This window comes from Capra hircus, chromosome 19 (genome assembly GCF_001704415.2).
Source record: "Capra hircus breed San Clemente chromosome 19, ASM170441v1, whole genome shotgun sequence".
NCBI classification, from domain to species: Eukaryota; Metazoa; Chordata; class Mammalia; order Artiodactyla; family Bovidae; genus Capra; species Capra hircus.
Window position 1 is genome coordinate 44,816,185 of NC_030826.1, and position 24,102 is coordinate 44,840,286.

General features: G+C 42.2%; 1 protein-coding gene across 1 annotated transcript in view; it reads right to left on the reverse strand.

Moving 5' to 3' along the window:
• The window catches only part of LOC102168861 (leucine-rich repeat-containing protein 37A-like), a 47,151-nt gene extending 23,072 nt beyond the window's left edge, over positions 1-24,079 (reverse strand). Inside the window, exons 1-9 of the mRNA XM_018064014.1 lie at positions 22,079-24,079; positions 21,425-21,493; positions 20,013-21,073; positions 19,687-19,913; positions 19,230-19,392; positions 16,811-16,882; positions 9,439-9,510; positions 2,789-2,860; positions 1,812-1,892 (exon numbers count right to left, since the gene is read on the reverse strand). Coding sequence (XP_017919503.1) covers positions 1,812-1,892; positions 2,789-2,860; positions 9,439-9,510; positions 16,811-16,882; positions 19,230-19,392; positions 19,687-19,913; positions 20,013-21,073; positions 21,425-21,493; positions 22,079-24,079 — 3,818 coding nt within the window. The remainder of the gene's footprint in view (positions 1-1,811; positions 1,893-2,788; positions 2,861-9,438; positions 9,511-16,810; positions 16,883-19,229; positions 19,393-19,686; positions 19,914-20,012; positions 21,074-21,424; positions 21,494-22,078) is intronic.

Here is a 24,102-nt window from a genome sequence, read left to right on the forward strand (position 1 = left end):
CACCCTAGTCATTATAGGTAATAAAATGACTTAACTCGAGGGGTAGCATCTTCTCCTGGCATCTTGCCTTTGGAAAGAGATGCAATAAAGTTTATATCTCACCATGGCAAATGTTGCCTCAAGCAAATTAGCTTTGTCTAGTAGAAAGACTTGGCCCCAAACCAAGAGCCCTACCCCCAGCACCCACTTACTGTATGGTGACAATCTTTTGATGGTAAAACTTTGAATGAGTTTTAGGAGTACAGTATTAATTTATTTCCAACACCAGATAGCTCAGATTCTTTCATTACCTTTTCCTGTCATTCATGATAAACACAAAAATTCAAAAGGGACAAGTTGGTGTCTCTTCCCTTATGAATCTTTTCGGACCCACCCCCCCATTTTCTACGTTGTTGCCCCTGCCCACCTTGTTACCCTGCTGCATAGATGCTAGCATGTCTCTCATATATTTTCCCATCAACATCCATCTTCCTCTTTCCAGTGTGAGAGCTTCTTGGGGACACAGTCCTTGTCCTATTCTTCTTTGTGTCCCCAGCACAGCACTTAGAACAGTGCTGACACACAGTGGGCATGGCACTCTGTGAATGTTTTTGAATGAATTCATTAATTTTTGTCAACTGTGATTCCACAAGTTATTTTCCTGTTGCCTGCATAACCACAGTGAAACTCTGATTCTTATCAGGGACTCTTAGCACTATAAAATGTTTAGAAAAGGTGGTGAGTTTAAGACAGTGTATTGACGCCACTGAAGCCTCCTGGTGGAGGGACCATAAGGGCCTGCTCTCTGGCTCTCTGGCCAAAGGAAAACTGACCCTGGGTGCTCTTTGCCCAAAGTAGGAAACTCATGAGGGGCGGGGATGGGGGAGGCCACCCAAGGCAGGTATCTGTAGCTCTGGACACACCCTCAACACCTTCATTAACTGGAAAGGAACTGTGTGAAACTGGATTTCTGAGCCACATGACAGTAAGAGAGTCTTCACCAAAGCCAGGCGTAGACAAGGCTCTTTACCTTGACTCGAAAATCCCCTTCCGACCATGGATGTACTATGATTTGCTTGTATCACAGAGAAACCACAGAATTTTTGAGCAGAAGGGGTGTAAAACCCACACTTGTTATTGACAAGTAGTCAGGAAAAGTCTATAGCATTAGGCTACAGCAATGTATTTTCTTTATATTTTTCACACTACAGCTGAACAAAAACATCAACTTTTTCCATAACTGAAAGGTTCCTACTGGCCACAGATCATTCACTTCAGAGGCATACTCTTTGGAAAATAAGGATCTGGGTGATGGGGGAGAGCCCTGTGGTGGATGTTCAGGAATTCCTTTTCCTTTACTGTTTAAAAGAAGCTAATGGTTGAGGAAGCATCCACACCTTTTGTTCCACGAAGAAATGTGTGCTAAACTTAGATCTTTGCAGTTTCGCCTTGCATAGCTTTTAAGCAGTTAGGATCTTTGAGCATGAGCAGGAATCAAAGTTAAATTCAAAAATGGAACTTCATGGACCCTTCCCATATCGGAGCAGGATCAGTGGGATTCCATGACAGTGCTAATTTGAATGTTTTTGCTTGGTGCCTTTCATTGCCTGTGCCAAAGATCAGTACTATGGAAACCAAACTGTTTCATACTTAGGAGTTAGACAAGTCTCTTGACCTCTTTGTACCTTAGTTTCCTCATTTGAGAAAAAAAAAAAAGGGATCTCAGGACATACTTTTCAAGATTCATACTAGGCTTACACCCAGGTAACCAGTAACTGTATGATGTTTTTACACATAGTTTTATACATGTATTCATCTTCTATTTCACTTACAACTTGTGTAAAAACTGCATTCCATGCCAGGCCTGAAATGTTCCAAAGCTCAGTTCTGTGAGTAAATTGCAACCAAGATTTCTACAAAAAAAGACACAAGCAAAAGAAGAAGAAAAATATATATTCTTTCAAAACACTTATCCTTTGGCAGTAAATCTAATTTATATATGATGAAAATAACACCAGTATTCCCTCTATACAGTAAAGAAATGTCAATGTGGAAGATAATATGATTTACACTTTAATGATTATACATGTGGTGCATTTAGCAAATGCTCAATAAATGCTTATGTTGAGTGATCTTTATTTCTCTAGAAAAGCAGCACTAGTGACATTTGAGACTGGATAATTCTATCTTGTCCTGGGGCTCTCCTGCACACTGTTGAATGTTTAGCTGCATCTCTGGCCTCTGTTCACTAGATGTCAGTAGCACATACAGTTCTAACAACCAAAAATGTCTCCTGCTGCGGCTACTGCTAAGTCGCTTCAGTCGTGTCCGACTCTGTGCGACCCCATAGACGGCAGCCCACCAGGCTCGCCCATCCCTGGGATTCTCCAGGCAAGAACACTGAAGTGGGTTGCCATTGCCTTCTCCAATGCATGAAAGTGGAAAGTGAAAGTGAAGTCGCTCAGTCGTGTCTGACTCTTAGCGACCCCATGCACTGCAGCCTACCAGGCTCCTCCTTCCATGGGATTTTCCAGGCAAGAGTACTGGAGTGGGGTGCCATTGCCTTCTCCGAAAAATGTCTCCAGACATTGCCAAATGTCACTTCATGCAAAATCACCCTGGTTGGGAACCACTGTTCTATAACGATTCACCCTGATCTGTGTAATAATTCTCACACTCATATTTGCCAGAGACAAAAAAGACTTGTTATATAATTTTAATAATATTTCAAAATGAGTAACAAATTAATTTGATAAAAATTAAGTTTTCTAAAAATTCCAAATATAATGAAGTTATATTTGTAACTTACATAAACTGCAAAAAAGGAAGTGGTTCAAATGAACGTCTTTCAATAGACTGTATTTTATTGCAGGATAAATCTCTAGGAAAAGTAAAAGGAAAATATTGCCTCAATTAGCTATTAGATATCTATTTAATAGGAATAACTAGTAGAGGTTAGAATGATAATAATAAATACATAGCTTGGGTCTAAACTCCAAACCTTAGGAATTGTTATTTGAACCTTCCAGAGTCCCTAACCCTGCCTTCACCTCTCTCAAGAAATCTCTATAAATAAATTATATAAGTATAGAACTTTTTTTGTTTATATCATAATCACCTGGAAGGCAGCTATCACTATGGACTGTTAGTCACTCAGTCATGTCCAACTCTTTGTGACCCCATGGACTGTAGCCTGCCAGGCTTCTCTGTCCATGGAATTCTCCAGGCAAGAACACTGGAGTGGATTGCCATTCCCTTCTCTAGAGGAACTTCTCAACCCAGGGATCAAACCTTGGTCTCCTGCCTCGCAGGCAGATTCTCTACCCTTTGAGCTACAACTATAGATCTTGATAGATTTTGGAGGTAATCTTTCCTGACAGCAGAATTGATTAGATTCCCACCTTTTGTAGTCTCTTCAAATTCTAGATTATGAGCTCAAAGTTTTTATTCTCCAATTACAATTTCTAACATTAAAAGCAATTTTCTTATATTTACACACCTCCCAATTTAGTTCTGTTTTTCTAGGCTAATTCAGTACTAGCAGAAATAAAAGATATATTTTCATACAACCTGAAAGGAAGTTACTCCCCTCATTGATATGTAACTTTACCTAATTCAGGATTATACTTTCTATCATACTGATTTTTATTTGAAAATACCCACTCTTGACTATAGCTGACTATCCTGTTTCCATTGATATCAGCTTGTGTCTCATTTCACCTGGATGGGTATAACTGTCTTCTGACTGGTGTTTCTATCTCTGCTCTCTCCATTCCTAAGCCAGCCTCTACATGATCATCAGTTTAACTCTTCAGAAAGTGAAAGTCGCTCAGTCGTGTCCGACTCCTTGCGAACCCATGGGCTGTAGCCTGTCAGGCTCCTCAGACCACGGCATTCTCTAGGCCAGAATACTGGAGCGGGGAGCCGTTCCCTTCTCCAGGGGCTCTTCCCAACCCAGGGATCGAACCAAGGTCTCCCTCATTGCAGGCAGATTCTTTACCATCTGAGCCAATTTCCAGAAGTAGCCCTTAAATACCAGCACCATTTGTGAACTTACTGAAGATACAAATACTCAGCCTTACTCTGGACGGATTGAATCATTAACTACAGAGGTGGAGCTTGTGTTTCAACAAGCCCTCCAGGTGACTAATTCTGCTGAAGGCTCTCTGTCCTAGAGCACTGCTGTGGTAACACAGTCGCTTGGCATGATATTATGGGCTTGGTCCCCAATGCCCTTGATAATCTGGCTCTCATCTCCTACTCTCCCCACTGGAACTTTATGGGTAATCAAAGTGTTTTTCCTGTGTTTTGTCTTTCTCCCAATTTTCTTTTGCGAGCTTATTCTTCCCAAGATGTCTATCTGATGATACCAATGGCCCTTCAAGGTTCCGTTTGAATGGCATCGCTTTAGCAACATCTTCCCTGATCCAGTTAGAAGTCTTTCTGCCCTCTTCTATGCTCCAACACCAACTTACAGCTCTCATTACCCTTATTCATTTCCTTTTTTAAAAAAAGAAAGCTATTTTTGCATCCCATTTTCTCTCAGCGTAAAACTCCTTGAATGTATGGGTTAGATCCTGTTTATGCACATTGTCTATCATGCTTGCAGCCAACACATGGACATAAAGCAAACTCAAATATTTATAAAATCAGCAAGTAGGGAGTGAATAAGAAGAAAATGACTGTTTTAAAAGAAATGTAGCTTTATTCCTGCGTGGCTCCCTCTTCTGTGCCTCTACAGCACTTTGTCATTATGGTTTGAGTTTCTACGTTTATTTTCCCTGTGAGATCATGAATTGCTAGGAGGAATCCTAGCTTAACCACCTTTGTGTTTCCAACACTAGGCTAAGTTCTTAGCATATTCCTTTTTAGCTTTTTTATTGACTGGCACTTTTAAAAAAGAATGAGCATATGGATGCTAACATGAAATAATCAGCTTATAAAGTATTTCATAGAAGTAACGAAGGGCCACAATAAACTGTGGAGAGTTCTGAAAGAGATGGGCATACCAGACCCCCTGACCTGCCTCTTGAGAAGCCTATATGCAGGTCAGGAAGCAACAGTTAGAACTGGACATGGAACAACAGACTGGTTCCAAATAGGAAAAGGAGTACGTCAAGCCTGTATATTGTCACTCTGCTTATGTAACTTATACGCAGAGTACATCATGAGGAACGCTGGGCTGGAAGAAGCACAAGCTGGAATCCAGATGGCTAGGAGAAATATCAATAACCTCAGATGTGCAGATGGCACCACCCTTATGGCAGAAAGTGAAGAGGAACTAAAGAGCCTCTTGATGAAAGTGAAAGAGGAGAGTGAAAAAGTTGGCTTAAAGCTCAACATTCAGAAAACGAAGATCATGGCATCTGGTCCCATCACTTCTTGGGAAATAGATGGGGAAACAGTGGAAACAGTGTCAGACTTTATTTTGGGGGGCTCCAAAATCACTGCAGATGGTGATTGCAGCCATGAAATTAAAAGACACTTACTCCTTGGAAGGAAAGCTATGACCAACCTAGATAGCATATTCAAAAGCAGAGATATTACTTTGCCAACAAAGGTCCATCTAGTCAAGGCTATGGTTTTTCCAGTGGCCATGTATGGATGTGAGAGTTGGACTGTGGTGAAAGCTGAGTGCCAAAGAATTGATGGTTTTGAACTGTGGTGTTGGAGAGTCCCTTGGACTGCAAGGAGATCCAACCAGTCCATTCTGAAGATCAGCCCTGGGATTTCTTTGGAAGGAATGATGCTAAAGCTGAAACCCCAGTACTTTGGCTACCTCATGCGAAGAGTTGACTCACTGGAAAAGACCCTGATGCTGGGAGGGATTGGGGGCAGGAGGAGAAGGGGACGACAGAGGATGAGATGGCTGGATGGCATCACTGACTCGATGGGCGTGAGTCTGAGTGAACTCCGGGAGTTGGTGATGGACAGGGAGGCCTGGCATGCTGCAATTCATGGGGTCGCAAAGAGTCGGACATGACTGAGCGACTGAACTGAACTGAACGAAGGGCCTAATCCACTGAGTAATTATCTTTGTTTTTCTCCAAACCGTGTTTGTAAGGTTTGGAGCCCAGACAGGAGAAAAGAAAATGGTTGCCCTTAAGGCTTTGAAGATTTGATAATTAAAGAACTATTGTTAGGGTGAGGTGAGATTCTTTATATACTCATCTCCCTTAACTCTTTTATATTTGCAAAAATAATCTACTTGTTAAACAGCATCATAAATTGGCTTAATAAGGGTTAATAACATACACATCTTGGATGCCATGGACAAAAATTGAGCTTTTAAAGCAAAGAACATGGTATCTCCTTATCCCAAATAAACAAAAACATTATGCAAGCATTTCTTCTTGGATAAAGAAGCTAGAGAGGGTATTCCCTGGAGGTCCAGTGGTCAGGACTCAGCACTTCCACTGCCAGGGGCCTGGATTCAATCCCTGGTGGACGAACTAAGATCCTGCAAGCCACACAGTGTGGCCAAAAAACAGAGGCTGGAGAGATTTTTGTTTTGTACCTAGTGAAGTTAGGGGCATTTCTTATATGTTTATTTATGTAAACATTTCTAAATATACCACTTATACATCATCTTTAACATTTTTAATTTCATGCAATTGCTGCATGAAATCCTTAACAACAGTCTGTTCTTCTGATAACTTAATGTGTTCTTGACAAAGTACTGTTAACATAGTTCATCTGCTTAAATATTTAACATTTTAGTGTTTAAAGTTATATATTTAATATTTTCCTGTGTTTTTATCTTTCTCTCACTTTCCTTTCACAAGCTTATTCTTACCAAGATTTCTATGTGATGATACAATGGCCCTTCAAGGTGCCGTTTAAACAGCATTGCTTTAATAGCATCTGATAAACTATGGACAGAGGTTTGTGACATTGTACAGGAGACAGGGATCAAGACCATCCCCATGGAAAAGAAATGCAAAAAAGCAAAATGGCTGTCTGGGGAGGCCTTACAAATGGCTGTGAAAAGAAGAGAAGCGAAAAGCAAAGGAGAAAAGGAAAGATATAAGCATCTGAATGCAGAGTTCCAAAGAATAGCAAGGAGAGATAAGAAAGCCTTCCTCAACGATCAATGCAAAGAAATAGAGGAAAACAACAGAATGGGAAAGACTAGAGATCTCTTCAAGAAAATTAGAGATACCAAGGGAACATTTCATGCAAAGATGGGTTCGATAAAGGACAGAAATGGTATGGACCTAACGGAAGCAGAAGATATTAAGAAAAGGTGGCAAAAATACACAGAAGAACTGTACAAAAAAGATCTTCACGACCCAGATAATCACGATGGTGTGATCACTCACCTAGAACCAGACATCCTGGAATGTGAATTCAAGTGGGCCTTAGAAAGCATCACTACGAACAAAGCTAGTGGAGGTGATGGAATTCCAGTTGAGCTATTTCAAGTCCTGAAAGATGATGCTGTGAAAGTGCTGCACTCAATATGCCAGCAAATTTGGAAAACTCAGCTGTGGCCATAGGACTGGAAAAGGTCAGTTTTCATTCCAATCCCAAAGAAAGGCAATGCTGAAGAATGCTCAAACTACCACACAATTGCACTCCTCTCACATGCTAGTAAAGTAATGCTCAAAATTCTCCAAGCGAGGCTTTAGCAGTACGTGAACCGTGTACTTCCAGATGTTCAAGCTGGTTTTAGAAAAGGCAGAGGAACCAGAGATCAAATTGCCAACATCCACTGGATCATCGAAAAAGCAAGAGAGTTCCAGAAAAACATCTATTTCTGCTTTATTGACTATGCCAAAGCCTTTGACTGTGTGGATCACAATAAACTGTGGAAAATTCTGAAAGAGATGGGCATACCAGACCACTTGACCTGCCTCTTGAGAAACCTATGTGCAGGTCAGGAAGCAACAGTTAGAACTGGACATGGAACAACAGACTGGTTCCAAATAGGAAAAGGAGTACGTCAAGGCTGTATATTGTCACCCTGCTTATTTAACTTATATGCAGAGTACATCATGAGAAACGCTGGGCTGGAAGAAGCACAAGATTGCCGGGAGAAATATCAATAACCTCAGATATGCAGATGACACCACTTTTATGGCAGAAAGTGAAGAGGAACAAAAGAGCCTCTTGATGAAAGTAAAAGAGGAGAGTGAAAAAGTTGGCTTAAAGCTCAGCATTCAGAAAACGAAGATCATGGCATCTGGTCCCATCACTTCTTGGGAAATAGATGGGGAAACAGTGGAAACAGTGTCAGACTTTATTTTGGGGGGCTCCAAAATCACTGCAGATGGTGATTGCAGCCATGAAATTAAAAGACACTTACTCCTTGGAAGGAAAGCTATGACCAACCTAGATAGCATATTCAAAAGCAGAGATATTACTTTGCCAACAAAGGTCCATCTAGTCAAGGCTATGGTTTTTCCAGTGGCCATGTATGGATGTGAGAGTTGGACTGTGGTGAAAGCTGAGTGCCAAAGAATTGATGGTTTTGAACTGTGGTGTTGGAGAGTCCCTTGGACTGCAAGGAGATCCAACCAGTCCATTCTAAAGGAGATCAGTCCTCGGTGTCCTTTGGAAGGAATGATGCTAAAGCTGAAACTCCAGTACTTTGGCCACCTCATGCGAAGAGTTTGACTCATTGGAAAAGACTCTGATGCTGGGAGGGATTGGGGGCAGGAGGAGAAGGGGATGTCAGAGGATGAGATGGCTGGATGGCATCACTGACTCGATGGACGTGAGTTTGAGTGAACTCTGGGAGTTGGTGATGGACAGGGAGGCCTGGTGTGCTGCAATTCATGGGGTCGCAGAGTCGGACATGACTGAGCGACTAAACTGAACTGCTCCAGTTTTAGCTTAGATTAAATTATCAAAATCATGAGTTAATGGCATTCACACTAATGCAAGTGCTCCATATTTTCTTTCCTGTGGGTGACAATTTGAAGTTAACTTTCATTCCTCTCATTTTAGTAAAACAAGTTTTTCAAACCTTTTCCAAAAAGGCCAGGGAGTAAATATCTTAGGTTTTGCAGGCCACACAGCCTCTGTCACATATATTCTTTCCTTCTCTCTGTTTTTTTTTTTTCATTTACAACCCGTTAAAAATCAATTTTAACTTACAGGCTGCATAAAAATGGACCACGGTTCAGATTTGAGTCATGAACAAAATATAAGCAGATAGTATATGAACATTTATATATAATGTTATAGACGTGGGAGTCTATAATTGCTCAGATCCCATTACCACTTTTCCTCTACAACTAAAGGGTTTTTTCCTATCTATATCTTGCCTAAATAATTAAATTAAAAAATGATTAGGAGGTATTTAATGGTAGAGATGGGCTTGGGCCTTACACAGACTTACAAAATTGTAGAATTGTATGGGTGGAAGAAATTGAAGAGATTATCTAATTTGAACCCTGTAGTTATTTTATAGAGAAGATCTCATCAATAAATATGATTCACTAATTAACTTACAAATATTGGAGGGATAGCAAGCCTTCAAATGAGTCCTTGTGTAATTCAGTCAAAGAATTTTCACTGAGAATTCTGAAAAATGAAAAGGTTATTTCTCAATCAAAATGCAAAATAACTATAACCATTTACTAAATAGTACTCCTGTAAGTGGAGGAAGCTAAGTAATGGTGCCATCTAAACACCCTAATTTTTATTTAATTTAGGGGTGGCAATTTCTGCTCTGTTTTCATTTAAACCTTTCTCTTCACATCCTTTGCTGTGTCCATCTCTCTCCATCTCACACACACACACACACACACACACACATACATACACACACACACATTCTCCATCCACTCTTCCCACCAAATCATACAGACCATTTAGTTAACGCCTACTCTCTAGATCACAGGATTTCTCTTAAAATTCAACTCTGGGCAGCACCAACATTGCAGAGGTGTCCTTCCCTCTTCTCTTTCCCCAAACCTTATTGGGAAGTTCCACACAGAACTGTATCAGGGCTGCAAATGAAGTCATTTGATTTTTTTCCTCTAGTAAAACTTTTTTGAAAATTATTTTCATATTTTAAAAATATGCATAAAATATATACAATTGTTCAGTTTAATAATTATGAAACAAATCCCTGTGTGATACCACTCATGTCAGAAAAGAATCCTGTCAACATCTGAGGAGTCCCTGGGCAGACCTTTCCAATCACAGCTCTCTCTCTGACTTTAGCACAGAAGAAAGATATCAGATTGTCTATAAAGATATCAGAGGTCAGTTTCTCTTGCCTGCAAGAATCCCCTTCCTTGCAATATTAACAGTGGTACATCCTTCAGGAGTCTTGGGGATCTGAACACATGCTATGTTGCCTTGTGAATATTTTCACTGAGTGCTGCATTTAAAACATTGTTTTTCACTCACAGTGTATCTTGGTCACATATTTATATTAATTCCACCTCATAGCTTGATTCCATCTCATAAATTAATTCTTTACTCATAGCTTATGAGAATTAAGGTATTACTACCTGGAAACTCTGCAACTCAGTTATAAGATGCTTCATATTATATAGAATACAGGCATATACATTTTTAAAGGATCACTAAAACAAAAACACAGAAGACTTTATTCCCACAGAATTCCCACAAAGAACTCTCGGAGTCCTGAAAATGCTTCAAAGATCCTGACCTCAATTTGAAATTCACCATGTTAGAAAGAACAGCAGTGATGGACAGGTGAAGGAGGAATGGTCAACAGCTGGTGCTAACACTGACTCCTCACCTCGGTTAAGTAGTGGTTTCACAGTTCCATGGAAATGATTCAAAAAGAAAAAACAAATGGGTATGTCCAACGACGTTTATAGTAACCCTTTCCATAACTTTGAAAGTTGGAAAGAACTCTGCCTCCCCACGTCACATAACAAAACCAAGTACACCATAGGTGATAAACAAAAGTCGCAGGAAATAATGATATATGAAAAAGGTCAAGACAGAAGCGACTCCGCAGACTGTAGGCCACCAGATTCCTCTATCCATGGGATTTCCCAGGCAAGAATACTGGAGTGACTTGTCATTTCCTCCTCCAGGGGGTCTTCCCGATTCAGGGATCGAACCTGCAGCTCTTATGTCTCCTGCATTGGTAGGCAGGTTCTTTACTACTAGCTCCACCTGGGAAGCTCAAATCAATATGCCCAACGACGTTTATAGTAACCTTTTTCATAACTTCGAAAGTTGGAAAGAACTCTACCTCCCCGCATTGTGTAAAAAAAAACTGTGCATACCATAGGTGATTTACAAAAGTCACAAGAAATAATGATATATGAAAAAGGTTGAGACAGAAGTGAAACTCGTATGTACTAGTTGTAAGTCTGAACACTGACAAGGACTCAATCAGCACAGTGAAGAGATGGGGCTGATCATCAACTCTTCACTGCACTGTCTTCTTTCATTGGCTGATGCCCATATCAGACTAGCTGGAGTTTGAATATTGTGGGAGGACAGAGAGTAACCAAGAATATGTATTTTAAATGAATGGGGTTTCTTTTTGTGGACTTGTTTGGATGACAGGATATTAAAATTTTTTAAAATAACAGTAATAAATTCAACCTAGAAGTAAAGTGTAGACTGAGAATGTCAGTCACCAAAAAGTACCCCCCAAAAGAGCTTCGAATAAGCAACTAACTGAAATAAAGTCTACTGATCTGTAGAACTCCAAATATTCATTCTGACTAAGGCAAGAAATCTAAAACTATAGGGAATCAAGAGTTAAAGCCAGATCGAAAACTTTCTCACACCATGAAAATATTAAAACCAGGCATGAAGTAACGTTTAAGAAACATCCATGTTTTACTTCTGATCAGGGTTCTTATCTAAGGCAATCTTCTAAGTTTCACATTCATTCTTGATTCTGTATTTATAGACAATTATCCTTCTTTCCATTCTGCAACTTCTAGAAAACTGAGAGAGCTCAGTGTTTCTTTGACTCAACTATACATATAGTTGAGTGGCAGGCCAAATAGCAGGCCATTCTAGAAGTGATTTACTCGACTTTCTCTGCTTTCTTTCTCTCCAAAGTATTCATCAATACTTAAGATTATATCTATTTATCTATTATACTTACTTACTTATTTTTATATATTTGTAACCCCCTTAAGAACTGGAATACTTGGTCTTTTTTGTTTTGAGGCCTGTCTTCCAGCATGTAAAACAGTTCCTGGCACATAGGAGACACTCAAAAAAATATTTATTGAATGAATTCAAAAAGTGACGGGTTATCAACTATCTGATACTTTTATTTAAAACAAATCATCCATTTACCATCATTCATGAGGATAAGTACAGGGAAAGAAATATCTTCTCCCCTACATTTGTGACTAAATCTTTTGAGATAAGAATCCGTTGAGAATTTCATTTAAAAAAATGTCCTTTTCCCTAGAAAACTGCACTGTCTGGAACACATGTAAAAGTATACGTGCAATTTTCCGTTTCTGGACCATCCTTTTAGGGCAGAGGTCTATGAACAGAGTAGACTGAATTCAGAGGGCTAAACTTGGATGGGAAACAAAATTACATCTCAATTTTCACAATCTCTCAGTAAATCAGCATTTCCTTCCATTATGAATATAGGCAACAAATCACAGTAGATCAGCAGTAGTTAACTTGGTCCCCAATAGAAATCACAGATCATTTCATATCACACGTACATTGCAGATATCTCAAAATATCATTTATTCACATCACTACCCTGAGGTATAACATTTATTGACCTACCACTATCTTGTTATTTAGTGTGCTAAGAGAAGCATGTTTATTACTATATCACTGATTTTTAAACTATTCTGAAAACTAGTCAGTGTTTCAATATAGTCGGTTTCCTTTGTTTTTCTATCTATTTTGACGTATTATACACTTAAAAACATTATCCCAAGAATATAAGCTTCTGTAGATTATACGCCAAAGAGACATACATGGGGGATCAGGAGGGAGATTAAAAAATTCTGCCCTGGGGAACCACTGACACCAAGTTAGGAACCTCTGTTTATAAGGTATAAACCTCAAGCTGGCTGAGAAATCTTCAAATCTTACCAGATTCATGTTATACTGTATCACTTCCCAAACACGGGCTTTTGAACAGTTAACTTTTTAATTCAAATTTATTTTTCACAAAATATGTAGTATATATTCACAGGGTTCAAAATCCCAAAGATATATAGTACACAATCCAAACTTTTTCTCTTACCTCTGTCCCTTAGTCTACCATTGCCCTCTACTCCTCAGAGGAAACGAATGTTAATCTATTTCTTGTGCCACATGACTTTCATTCTTCTTACAAGTTTGGGAAATAAAATCTCCAAGTTAGATACTATCATGGGAAATATAAACTATATTTTGTAGTTACGAAATCTGTAAATTTTAAAAAATTGCCTGGTTCTAGCATTTTTTTCCTTACCAATAAGATAGTCAAACTAAGGGAACATGTCTCTAAGGGTGGTCATAATCCCTATTTTCAGATTGACTGTTATGTCTTTTATTATTAATTCAGAATTCATTTATGACTGGTTTATTCAAGTTGAATGAATGATATGACCACAAACGGTCATGAAAAATACTAGTTAATTACTTTGAATGGTTTTTTTTTTCCAAAATCACTTATGTATCCAAGCAGACTTTTTCCACAAATCAAAAAAAAAAAAAAAAAAACAGTAACAGAAAAATGGACTAAGGACAATTTAGAAAGACAAATGTTCAGTAAACATATACAGACATTTAAATTCATAAGTGATCAGAAAAATTCAAATTCAGATCAGACCTCTTTGATTCACCCATCAGATCAGCCAAAAAAAGAGCAGGGGGGCGGGGCAGAGAATATCCAATGGTAGAAGGAATGTGGGAGAAATGAATGTCATCATGGCATGTTGACTGGAGTAGAACATGGTCAACACCGACATCAGATTGATTATATTCTTTGCAGCCAAAGATGGAGAAGCTCTATACAGTCAGCAAAACCAAAACAGGGAGCTGACTGTGGCTCGGATCATGAATTCCTTGTTGCCAAATTCAGACTGAAATTGAAGAAAGTGGGGAAAACCACTAGACCATTCAGGTATGACCTAAATCAAATCCCTTATGATTATACAGTGGAAGTGAGAAATCGATTTAAGGGATTAGATCTGATAGTGCCTGATGAACTATGGACGGAGGTTCATGACACTGTACAGGAGACAGGGATCAAGACCATCCCCATGGAAAAGAAATGCAAAAAAGCAAAATGGCTGTCTGAGGAGGCCTTACAAATAGCTGTGAAAAGAAGAGAAGTGAAAAGCAAAGGAGAAAAGGAAAGATATACCCATTTGAATGCAGAGTTCCAAAAAATAGCAAGAAGAGATAAGAAAGCCTTCCTCAGTGATCAACGCAAAGAAATAGACAAAAACAACAGAATAGGAAAGACTAGTGATCTCTTCAAGAAAATTAGAGATACCAAGGGAACATTTCATGCAAAGATGGGCTAAAGGACAGAGATGGTATGGACCAAACAGAAGCAGAAGATATTAAGAAGAGATGGCAAGAATACACAGAAGAACTATACAGAAAAGATCTTCATGACCCAGATAATCACGATGGTGTGATCACTCACACTCATCTAGAGCCAGACATCCTGGAAAGTGAATTCAAGGGGGCCTTAGGAAGCATCACTACAAACAAAGCTAGTGGAGGTGATGGAATTCCAGGTAAGCTATTTCAAATCCTAAAAGATGATGCTGTGAAAGTGCTGCACTTAATATACCAGCAAATTTGGAAAACTCAGCAGTGGCCACAGGACTGGAAAAGGTCAGCTTTCATTCCAATTCCAAAGAAAGGCAATGCCAAAGAATGCTCAAACTACCACACAATTGCACTCATCTCACACACTAGTAAAGTAATGCTCAAAATTCTCCAAGCCAGGCTTCAACAGTACGTGAACCATGGACTTCCAGATGTTCAAGCTGGATTTAGACAAGCCAGAGGAACCAGAGATCAAACTGCCAACATCCTCTGGATCATCGAAAAAGCAAGAGAGTTTCAGAAAAACATCTACTTCTGCTTTATTGACTATGCCAAAGCCTTTGACTGTGTGGATCACAATACACTGTGGAAAATTCTGAAAGAGATGGGCATACCAGACCACCTGACCTGCCTCTTGAGAAACCTGTATGAAGGTCAGGAAGCAATGGTTAGAACTGGACATGGAACAACAGACTGGTTCCAAATAGGAAAAGGAGTACATCAAGGCTGTATATTGTCACCCTGCTTATTTAACTTATATGCAGAGTATATCATGAGAAATGCTGGGCTGGATGAAGCACAAGCTGGAATCAAGATTGCCAGGAGGAAAAAAAAAAAGGTTGCCAGGAGAAATATCAATAACCTCAGATATGCAGATGACATCACCCTTATGGCAGAAAGTGAAGAGGAACTAAAGAGAGTGATGAAAGTGAAAGAGGAGAATGAAAAAGTTGGCTTAAAGCTCAACATTCAGAAAACGAAGATCATGGCATCTGGTCCCATCACTTCATGGGAAATAGATGGGGAGACAGTGGAAACAGTGTCAGACTTTATTTTGGGGGGCTCCAAAATCACTGCAGATGGTGATTGCAGCCATGAAATTAAAAGACACTTACTCCTTGGAAGGAAAGTTATGACCAACCTAGATAGCATATTAGAAAGCGGAGGCATCACTTTGCCAACAAAGGTCTGTCTAGTCAAGACTATGGTTTTTCCAGTGGTCATGTATGGATGTGAGAGTTGGATTATAAAGAAAGCTGAGGGCAGAAGAATTGATCCTTTTGAACTGTGGTGTTGGAGAAGACTCTTGAGAGTCCCTTGGACTGCAAGGAGATCCAACCAGTCCATCCTAAAGGAGATCAGTCCTGGGTGTTCATTGGAAGGACTAATGTTGAAGCTGAAACTCCAATAATTTGGCCACCTCATGTGAAGAGCTGACTCATTTGAAAAGACCCTGATGCTGGGAAAGATTGAGGGAGGAGGAGAAGGCGATAACAGAGGATGAGATGGTTGGATGGCATCACCGACTCAATGGACATGAGTTTGGGTAAACTCTGGGAGTTGGTGATGGACAGGGAGGCCTGGCGTGCTGCGGTTTATGGGGTCCCAGAGTCGGACACGACTGAGAGACTGAACTGAACTGAAAAATTTATATCTACATAGTCTTCACCCCAATAATCCCATTTCTAGGTATCTATTCTACAGAAATACCTGACCAGATTCACAAAGGTGCCCGTATGAGGATATTCATTGCAGCAATGCATGCAACAAGAAAACTGGACATACAAATGTCCTTCAATAGGAGCATTATTAAACTGTGATACATTTATACTATGGAATATTATGCAGGAGTTGAAATGAATGGGTTAACCCTCTATGTACTAGGAATGAAAGAAATCTAAGACATCATGAAATGAAAGAATCAAGTTGCAAGATGTTTCATTTGTGTAAAAAAGATAAGAAAATCATACAAGAAACCTATTTGGTTATCTGGAAATATATATATATTCAAATGTATAGGAAAGAGTCTGGAAGGATATATACTAAACTCAAAGCAGCTTGAATGGGGTTTAGGGAGCAAGGAGGGTTTTCACTATACCTGTTATTTTTACATAATGAGAATATAATCATACAATACTCATATAATGGAAAATAAATTACTGACTTTAAATAGAGCCTGCCAAATTTAATCTTTAAAATAAACACAGAATTTCAATCAATAGATTGCTTTGGGAGATGAAAGGGGAAATACCTTTTCTCACAGCTATTGACCTCAAAATTCTGGACCAAGAAGGATCTTACAAGACAGTTAGCAGTTTGTATTCACATTTGGACATCATATACTCACAGTTTCTCAGCCCAACGGTATGCCTTCCATATATTTTCATCAATGTAAGAAATATAGTTTCCTTGGAAATTTCTGTGAAGAAACACAGGTTATATCCTTGAACAGGCAGGAAAAGAATGAAGAGAATATGTAAAAGAACCATGGCAACCTTATGGGTAATATTCAATTGCAGAAAAAAACAGATTTTTAATTCCCACAGCTTCCCAGTGTGTGTGCTTAGTCCAACTCGTTGTGACCTTCTGGACTATAAACCCACCAGGCTCCTCTGTTCATGAGATTCTCCAGGCAAGAATACTGGAGTGAGTAGGCATTCCCTTTTCTGGGTGATCTTCCCAACCCAGGGATCAAACCTTAAATGTTTAAAACGGAACTCATCTTCCTCTAACTAGCTCTCCTTCCCAACTGCTGTATTTCCAACTTGTTACACCACCATCATTCCCCCCATCGCGCATGCATGCTAAGTCACTTCAGTTGTGTCCAACTCTTTGCAACTCCATGGACTGTAACCCGCCAGGCTCCTCTCTCCATTGAATTCTCCAGGCAAGAATACTGGAGTGGGTTGCCATTTCCTTCTCCAGGGGATCTTCCCAACCCAGGGAATCAACCCATGTCTCTTATGTCTCCTGCTTTGGCAGGTGGGTTCTTTACCACTAGCACCACCTGGGAAGCCCCATCAACATACGCGATTTTTCTCTTTCCCACATACCCAAGTCCACCAACGCTAGTCAATGACTACATCTAGTTGGTTTTGCCTTTGTCATGCTCTCATGATTTTCTTTCTACTCTTCTCACAACCACTCTAATTCAGCCCTTTCTCACTTTACCCCTAGATTTTCCTAGACCATTCTATTTGGTCTTAATAATTCTCTTGTTTTAATCATTTGTCTTTCTTGCTTGAAAACTTTCAGTGGCTCCGCATATCTCACATCATCACTTTCAAACCTCCATTAGGGTAGCCAAGGTTTTCCATAATCGTAGCTTTCATTGTTCTCTAACCCAATCTTTTGGGCTTCCCTGGTGGCTCAGCAATAAGGAATTCACTTGCCAATGCAGATGTGGGTTTGATCCCTGGGTCAGGAAGATCCCTTGGAGAAGGAAACGGCAATCCATTCCAGAATTCTTGCCTGGGAAATCCCATGGGTGGAGGTGCCTGGTGGGCTACAGTCCATGGGGTCAAAAAGAGTCAGATATGACTTAGCTACTAAACCACCACCACCAACCCGCTTCTTTTTACAGCCAGACTAATCTATGAAATTCTGATCATCCTCGCAGGCACACATTTGCCTAGACCGTGCTCTCTGTTTTTTCTCTAACAAATCACAGCCAATGTTTTAAGTCCCAGCTGAAATTTTAACTTATCCATACAGCTTTCCCTGACCTCCACACCCTAATGATTACAGGTTCTGGTGAACTACAGCAGATATCTGTATCTCTTTTAATGCTTAACTGCATATTATCTCCCTTTTAAAGCACATCCCCTTTCTTCTCACCTATCATTGCCATGTTCTGCAGACAATGTCATACTTCTGTGGTGCCCACAGTACTTAGCCCTGTGTTGGGCACAAAATGGGTGTTATACATAGAAATCAGGGGACAAAGATGAGTTCTAGATATAACTGAGGAAATAAATATAATAATAGCTAACACTAACATATATGTTAGGCACTGATGTTTTACATGTATTTTACATGTATTGTGTGTGTTAGTTGCTCAGTTGGGTCCGACTCTTTGAGACCCCATGGAACCTGCCAGGCTCCTCTGTCCATGGAATTCTCTAGGCAAGAATACTGGAAAAGGAAATTTCCTTCTCCAGGGGATCTTCCTGACCCAGGGGTAGAACCTGGGTCTCCCACATTGCAGGTAGATTCTTAACCATCTGAGGCACCAGGAAAGCCCATATATGTTAGGCACTGGTGTAAGAGCTTTACATGTATTAACTCTTCTAAATCTCACAACAATCCTATGAGATGACAACTATCATCATTCCCACTTTACAGATGCGGAAATTGAGTCACAAAGCTAGCAAATTACAGACATGGGTTCAAACCCAGGCAGTTCAGCTCTGGAATCTCTACTCTTAACCATTTGTTGTTTCACCACCAATGAGGTGGGGAGAGGGACATGTTGCTGTAAAGAGGATGGAGCAAAGATGGGAGATGAGTAGATGTTGAGGAATTAAATAATGGGGTAAAAATTAGAGAAGGAAAAAGAATAGGGGTGATTATAAGTAAAAGACTGGAGAAGAGGCAACAATAGTAAGGAGGAGAATGAATATAAGGAATCGTTGACAAATGAAAGGTTAAAAATGGCAAGTCAGTCAATATGGGTTGGGGAGATGAGAAAGACCCAGGAAAACCTGGAAGAGGGGCTGCCACGTTAGGCAGAATGCAGAGAACAAATAAAGAAAGGCCGTTCTTACAAGATGGTGAAGGTGCCATTGTAGGAGTTGGGCCCTGGCTCAGGCACTCTGTGGAGCTTCTGCTTTGCACTCAGACCAACACACGACAGCGTCTCATCTTTGCAGGTACAGAGCTTACATACATTGATGGTTGTGGTGGCATTCTGTACTGGTTGCTTCTTTCCTAGGATATGTTTTATACCAGGGGGACTTCTGGGTACCGAAAATGGAGTCAAAGGAAAAAGAACCATCCGAGATATCATCTCAGATGACCTTGGTTGCTGAGATATGCTAACTCCCAGGTCCACAGTTGGGACTGTGGCTTGAGTCAGGTTTGGCGGAGGAAGTGTCACCTCTGGGGGAGCCGTGGTCTGCTGCAGGGTGGTAGAATATTCAGACACCATAGCAGGTTCCGGGGTTATGGTAAGCTCCAGGTTTGCATGATGAGTTGTGATGCTGGGTGATGTTGGAGGCTGACTTTGATCCTTGCTTGGGGTCTCCTGAAGGGTTGGAGGAGGTTCAGCCTCTGTATTATTCACTGCGGTAACGTTAACTTCCACGTCCATAGGCTGAATCGTGACTTCAGTCAGGTTTGGCTGGGCAAGTGTCCCCTCAGGCTGTTCTGGAGGAGGAGCTGTGGTCTGTGGCAGGGCAGTAGAATGTTCAGATGTAGCAGGCTCTGGAGTTACGGTAAGCTCCAGGTCCACATGATAAGCGGTGACGCCGGGCGACGCCGCCTCGAGTGCTGGACCTGTCACCTCGGAATACAATGGCGGCTGAGCTACAACTTCCTTAATGGGTTTTGGAGGCTGAGCTTGGGTCTGCTGCGCAGTTGGAGAAGGTTCAACCTCCACAGTGGATTCCGGAGTTAGTGTAAGTTCCAGGTCCAAAGATTGGAAGGTGACCCCACTCAAGGCTGGGCGCTGAGACTGAACTGGCTTTGGATGTGGCTGTGTTAACTCGGGGTATGGTGGAATAGCTGCAGTCTGCTGTAGGCCTGTGGAATATTCAGCCTCTGTCGTAGGTTCTGGAATTGTGTTAGGCCTCTGGCCCGATGGTTGAACTGTGACACTGGGCAGCAGTTGGCTCTGAGCTGGCATTGGGACAGTCACCTCTTGCTGCACTGGATGCTGAGCTGGGGTCTCCTGCATGGCTGGAGAAGATTCAGCCTCATTCGTAGATTCTGGAGTTATGGTAAGTTCCAGGTCCAAAGGTTGAACTGTGAATTCTGTCAATTGAGACTGAACTTGCTCTGGATTTGGAAGTGTCACCTCAGGGGGTTTGGGACGAAGAGCTGTAGAAGATTCAGCTTCTACAGTAGGCTCTGGAGTTACAGTAGGCTCCGGGTTGAGAGGCTGAACTGTGATGCTTGGCAGTGTTGGATTCTGAGCTTGATACTGGCCTGGAGTTGAATCAGCCACAACCTCCTTAGGTGGCTCTACAGGCTGAGGTGGTAGCTCCTGCATGGTTGGAGAAGGTTCTTCCTCCTTGGTAGGCTCTGACTTTATGCTCAGTTCAAGGTCCAAAGGTTGAACTGTGACCTCAGTCAAGGTTGGATGTTGAACCTGAACCTGCTCTGGATTAGGAATTGTCGCCTCCAGGGGTGTAGAAGGTTCTGGAGTTATGGTAGGCTTCTGGGCCAAAGGTTTGATGGTGGCACTGGTTAAGTTTGAATGATGAGTCTGATCCTGTCCTGGTGTTGAAACTGTCACCTCATAAAGCATTGGAGTTTGTGCTACAACCTCTGTAGGTGGCACTGGAGGCTGAGATGGGGAGCCCTGCTGGGCTGGAGAAGGTTCTATCTCTTTAAGGGGTGGGGCTGGGAACTCCTCTTGGTTTGGAGAAGATCCTACATTCTGAGGGGGCTGTAGAAGGTGAGGAAGGGTCCCCTGAGGGGCTGGAAGTGGTTCCATCTTTGCAGGGGGTTCTGATGTCTGAGTCTGAAGCACCTGCTGTGTGGGAGAAGACACCACCTCCTTGGGGGGCTTGAGAGATACAGTTGAGCTCCCCTGGGGAACTGGAGACTGTGCTGGGTGTCCCCCCTGAGCTAAAGGAAGCTTGATCCCCCCAGGGGGATCTGGAGTATGAGCAGCGTTCTCCAGCTGCACTGGAGAATGTTCAAGCTCTTTAGTGGGGCCTGGAGTTAGGGCAACCGCCAGATCCACGGATTTAGCAGTGATATGAGGTAACACTGGACCCAGAGGTGAGACTGTTACCTCATTCTCTACTAAAGGTTGAGTAGCAGCATCGTTGGTGTCCTTTGGAGGCTGAGCTGGTTGCTCATGCTGGACCACAAAAAGTTCATTTTCAGAGGCAGTCGGTGGCTGATTTGAAACCTCTTGCTGGACTGACAAAGGTTTTAACTGCCCAGGGGACACTGTAGACTGAGCTAAGGTTTCCTTTTGGGGTGGAGACGTTTTAACCTTATTAGTGAATGCTGGAGTGATGGTGAGTGCAAGATCCACAGGTTTGACAATGGCGCTGGGCCGCTGCAGAAGCTGACCTAGAGAAGAAACTGTTGTCACATGATGTTCTGGAGAGAGAACTATAATTTCATTAGGGAGCTCTGGACGCTGAGCTGTGGCCTCCTGCTGGGGTGGAGAAGGTACAGTCTCATGAGCCTGTAGATCCTGAGCTGGGGTCTCCTGTTGTTCTGAAGGTGTAATTTGGGTAACAGCTTCTGGAGATGGGACTGGAGCTGACACTTGAACTGGCAAAGGTTCAGCTTCCTCAGGCAACTGTGAAAGCAGTGTGGGGGCCTCTGGTGGGGATGCAGAAGATTCTGCATTAGTAAGGGGCACTGAGGACTGAGCCAAAGGCATCTGCTGACTTGGAGAAAGTCCTGCCACCGGAGTGGGTTCTGTGGTTACGGTAAGCTCTAGATCTGCAGGTTTGACAGTGACATTGGATATGCTTGAATGTTGAGTAGGTTGCTCCACCAGGGTTGCAGCAGATTCTGTCTCCACTGGAGACAGAGCTAGAGTCTCCTGCTGGGTGGGAAAAGATTCAGCCTCATTAGGGGACTCTGGAGACAGAGCAGCATCTTCCTCCTGGACTGGAGAAGATCCAGCTACTCCAAAAGAGTCTGACAGCTGAGTCAGGGTCTCCTGCTGGGTGAGAGAGGGTTCAACTTCCCCAGTAGGCTCAGAAGGCTGAGTTAGTTGCTCCTGTTCACTTGAAGAAGGCTCCACTTCCTCGGGGGTCTGGCCTGTGGTCTCCTGCTGGCTTGGAATAGCTTCAACTTCCCCAGTAAGCTCAGAAGGCTGAGCTGGTTGCTCCTGCTCACTTGAAAGTTCAACCTCCCCCAGGGTCTCTGGAGGCTTCTGCTGAGTTGCAGGAAATTTAGTTTTCTTAATGATTGTAGGAGTGATGGCAAGTTTCAAATTATGAGGTTGAAATGTAACATTGTGCAGGTTTGAATGAACCTGATGTTGAATGCCATGTTGAACTATTACCTCATCGCTAATTGGAATTTGGAGTACATACTCAGTAGGGAACCCTGGAGCTTGAGTTGGGGTCTCTTGATGGAGCACAGATGCAACTGTCTCAGGGTGCTTTGCAGGCTGAGATAGGTCCTCTGGCTGGACTGGAGTTTCAACCCCTTCCTGTTGCTCTGGAAACTCAGATGGGCCCTCCTGTTGGGCTGGAAGAGGTTCAACCTCCTCAAAGTGCTCTGGAGGCTGAGATAGGACCTCCTGCTGGACTGGAGAAGGTTCCACCTCTTTAGTGACCTCTGGAGTCAAGGTAAGCACCAGATCCAGAGGTTTAACAGTGACATTGTGCAAGAGTGACTGCTGAACTTTATGATGTGCTACTGGTTGAGCTACAGTCTCCTTAGGTGTCTCCAAAGGCTGGGCTAGGGCCTCCTCAGGGCTTGAGGTTTCTACTTCCTCAGGGGCCTCTGAAGGCTGAGACAGAGCCTCCTGTTGAAGTAGAGGTGGTTCTACCTCTTCAGTGGGCTCCAGACGCTGAGCCTGGGCCTCCTCCTGGGATGAAAAAGATTCAGCCTCCTCAGGCGACTCTTGTTGGGATAAAGATTCCAACTGCTCGGTGGGCAATGGTCGGCGAGTGTGGTACGCCTGCTGAGATGAAGAAATTTCAGCCTCAGGGGGCTCTGGAGGTTGATCTGGGCTCCCCAGAAAATCCGTAGGTAGGCTCTCCTCAGGATAAAAGGCATCCATATTGGAATCTAAATAATCATCCTGCAGTTCTTCTAGGCCCTGATTTTTTTTTCCAAGTTGTCTTGTAGTTCCAACAACAACTTTGGCAAGAGGTCGATGCTTAACAAGATCTTTCTTCAGGTTTGAGGGTGAAACAATAAACTTCGTTGGTTTTGAGCTCTTACTACCTAGAGGTGGAACAAGTATTTCAAATGATTGGTGATTTTCAGCCTGATCTAGACCTACAGTTTTAGCCTTACTTTTGTGTCGAGGAGGCAGAACCAAGGCTTGATTCTGATCCCAATCTAGCACTGGAACCGCTGCTGGGAGCTTTTGATGCTGGGTTAGCTTGTCATCCAGATCCTCGTGTAGAATAGCAAACTTATCTGGCTCTGCCAACAGCTCTCCAGCTGAATCCGAGTCCAGGTATGGAACCAGAGTCTCACTCAGATCCTCATGAGGCAGGGCCAACATGTGGTCTGGAGAGGAGGAAGTCAAGTAATTAAAAACCCCCGGCTCTGCCAGGGGTGTGAGTGCATGGGGCGATTCGGGCGGGAGGTCAGAGGAGTGTGAAGACCAGGGCTCAGTCAGCCCTGGGGGGTCCGAGGTCAACTGGACAGGGCCCTGGGCCCACTCCAGAGGCTGAGCAGCCTGAACCAAAAGCCACAACGGTTGCCAGGTAAGGAGGAGCCAGAGGCGCAGCCGGGACATGACATGCGGAGGCTCCCGGGCGC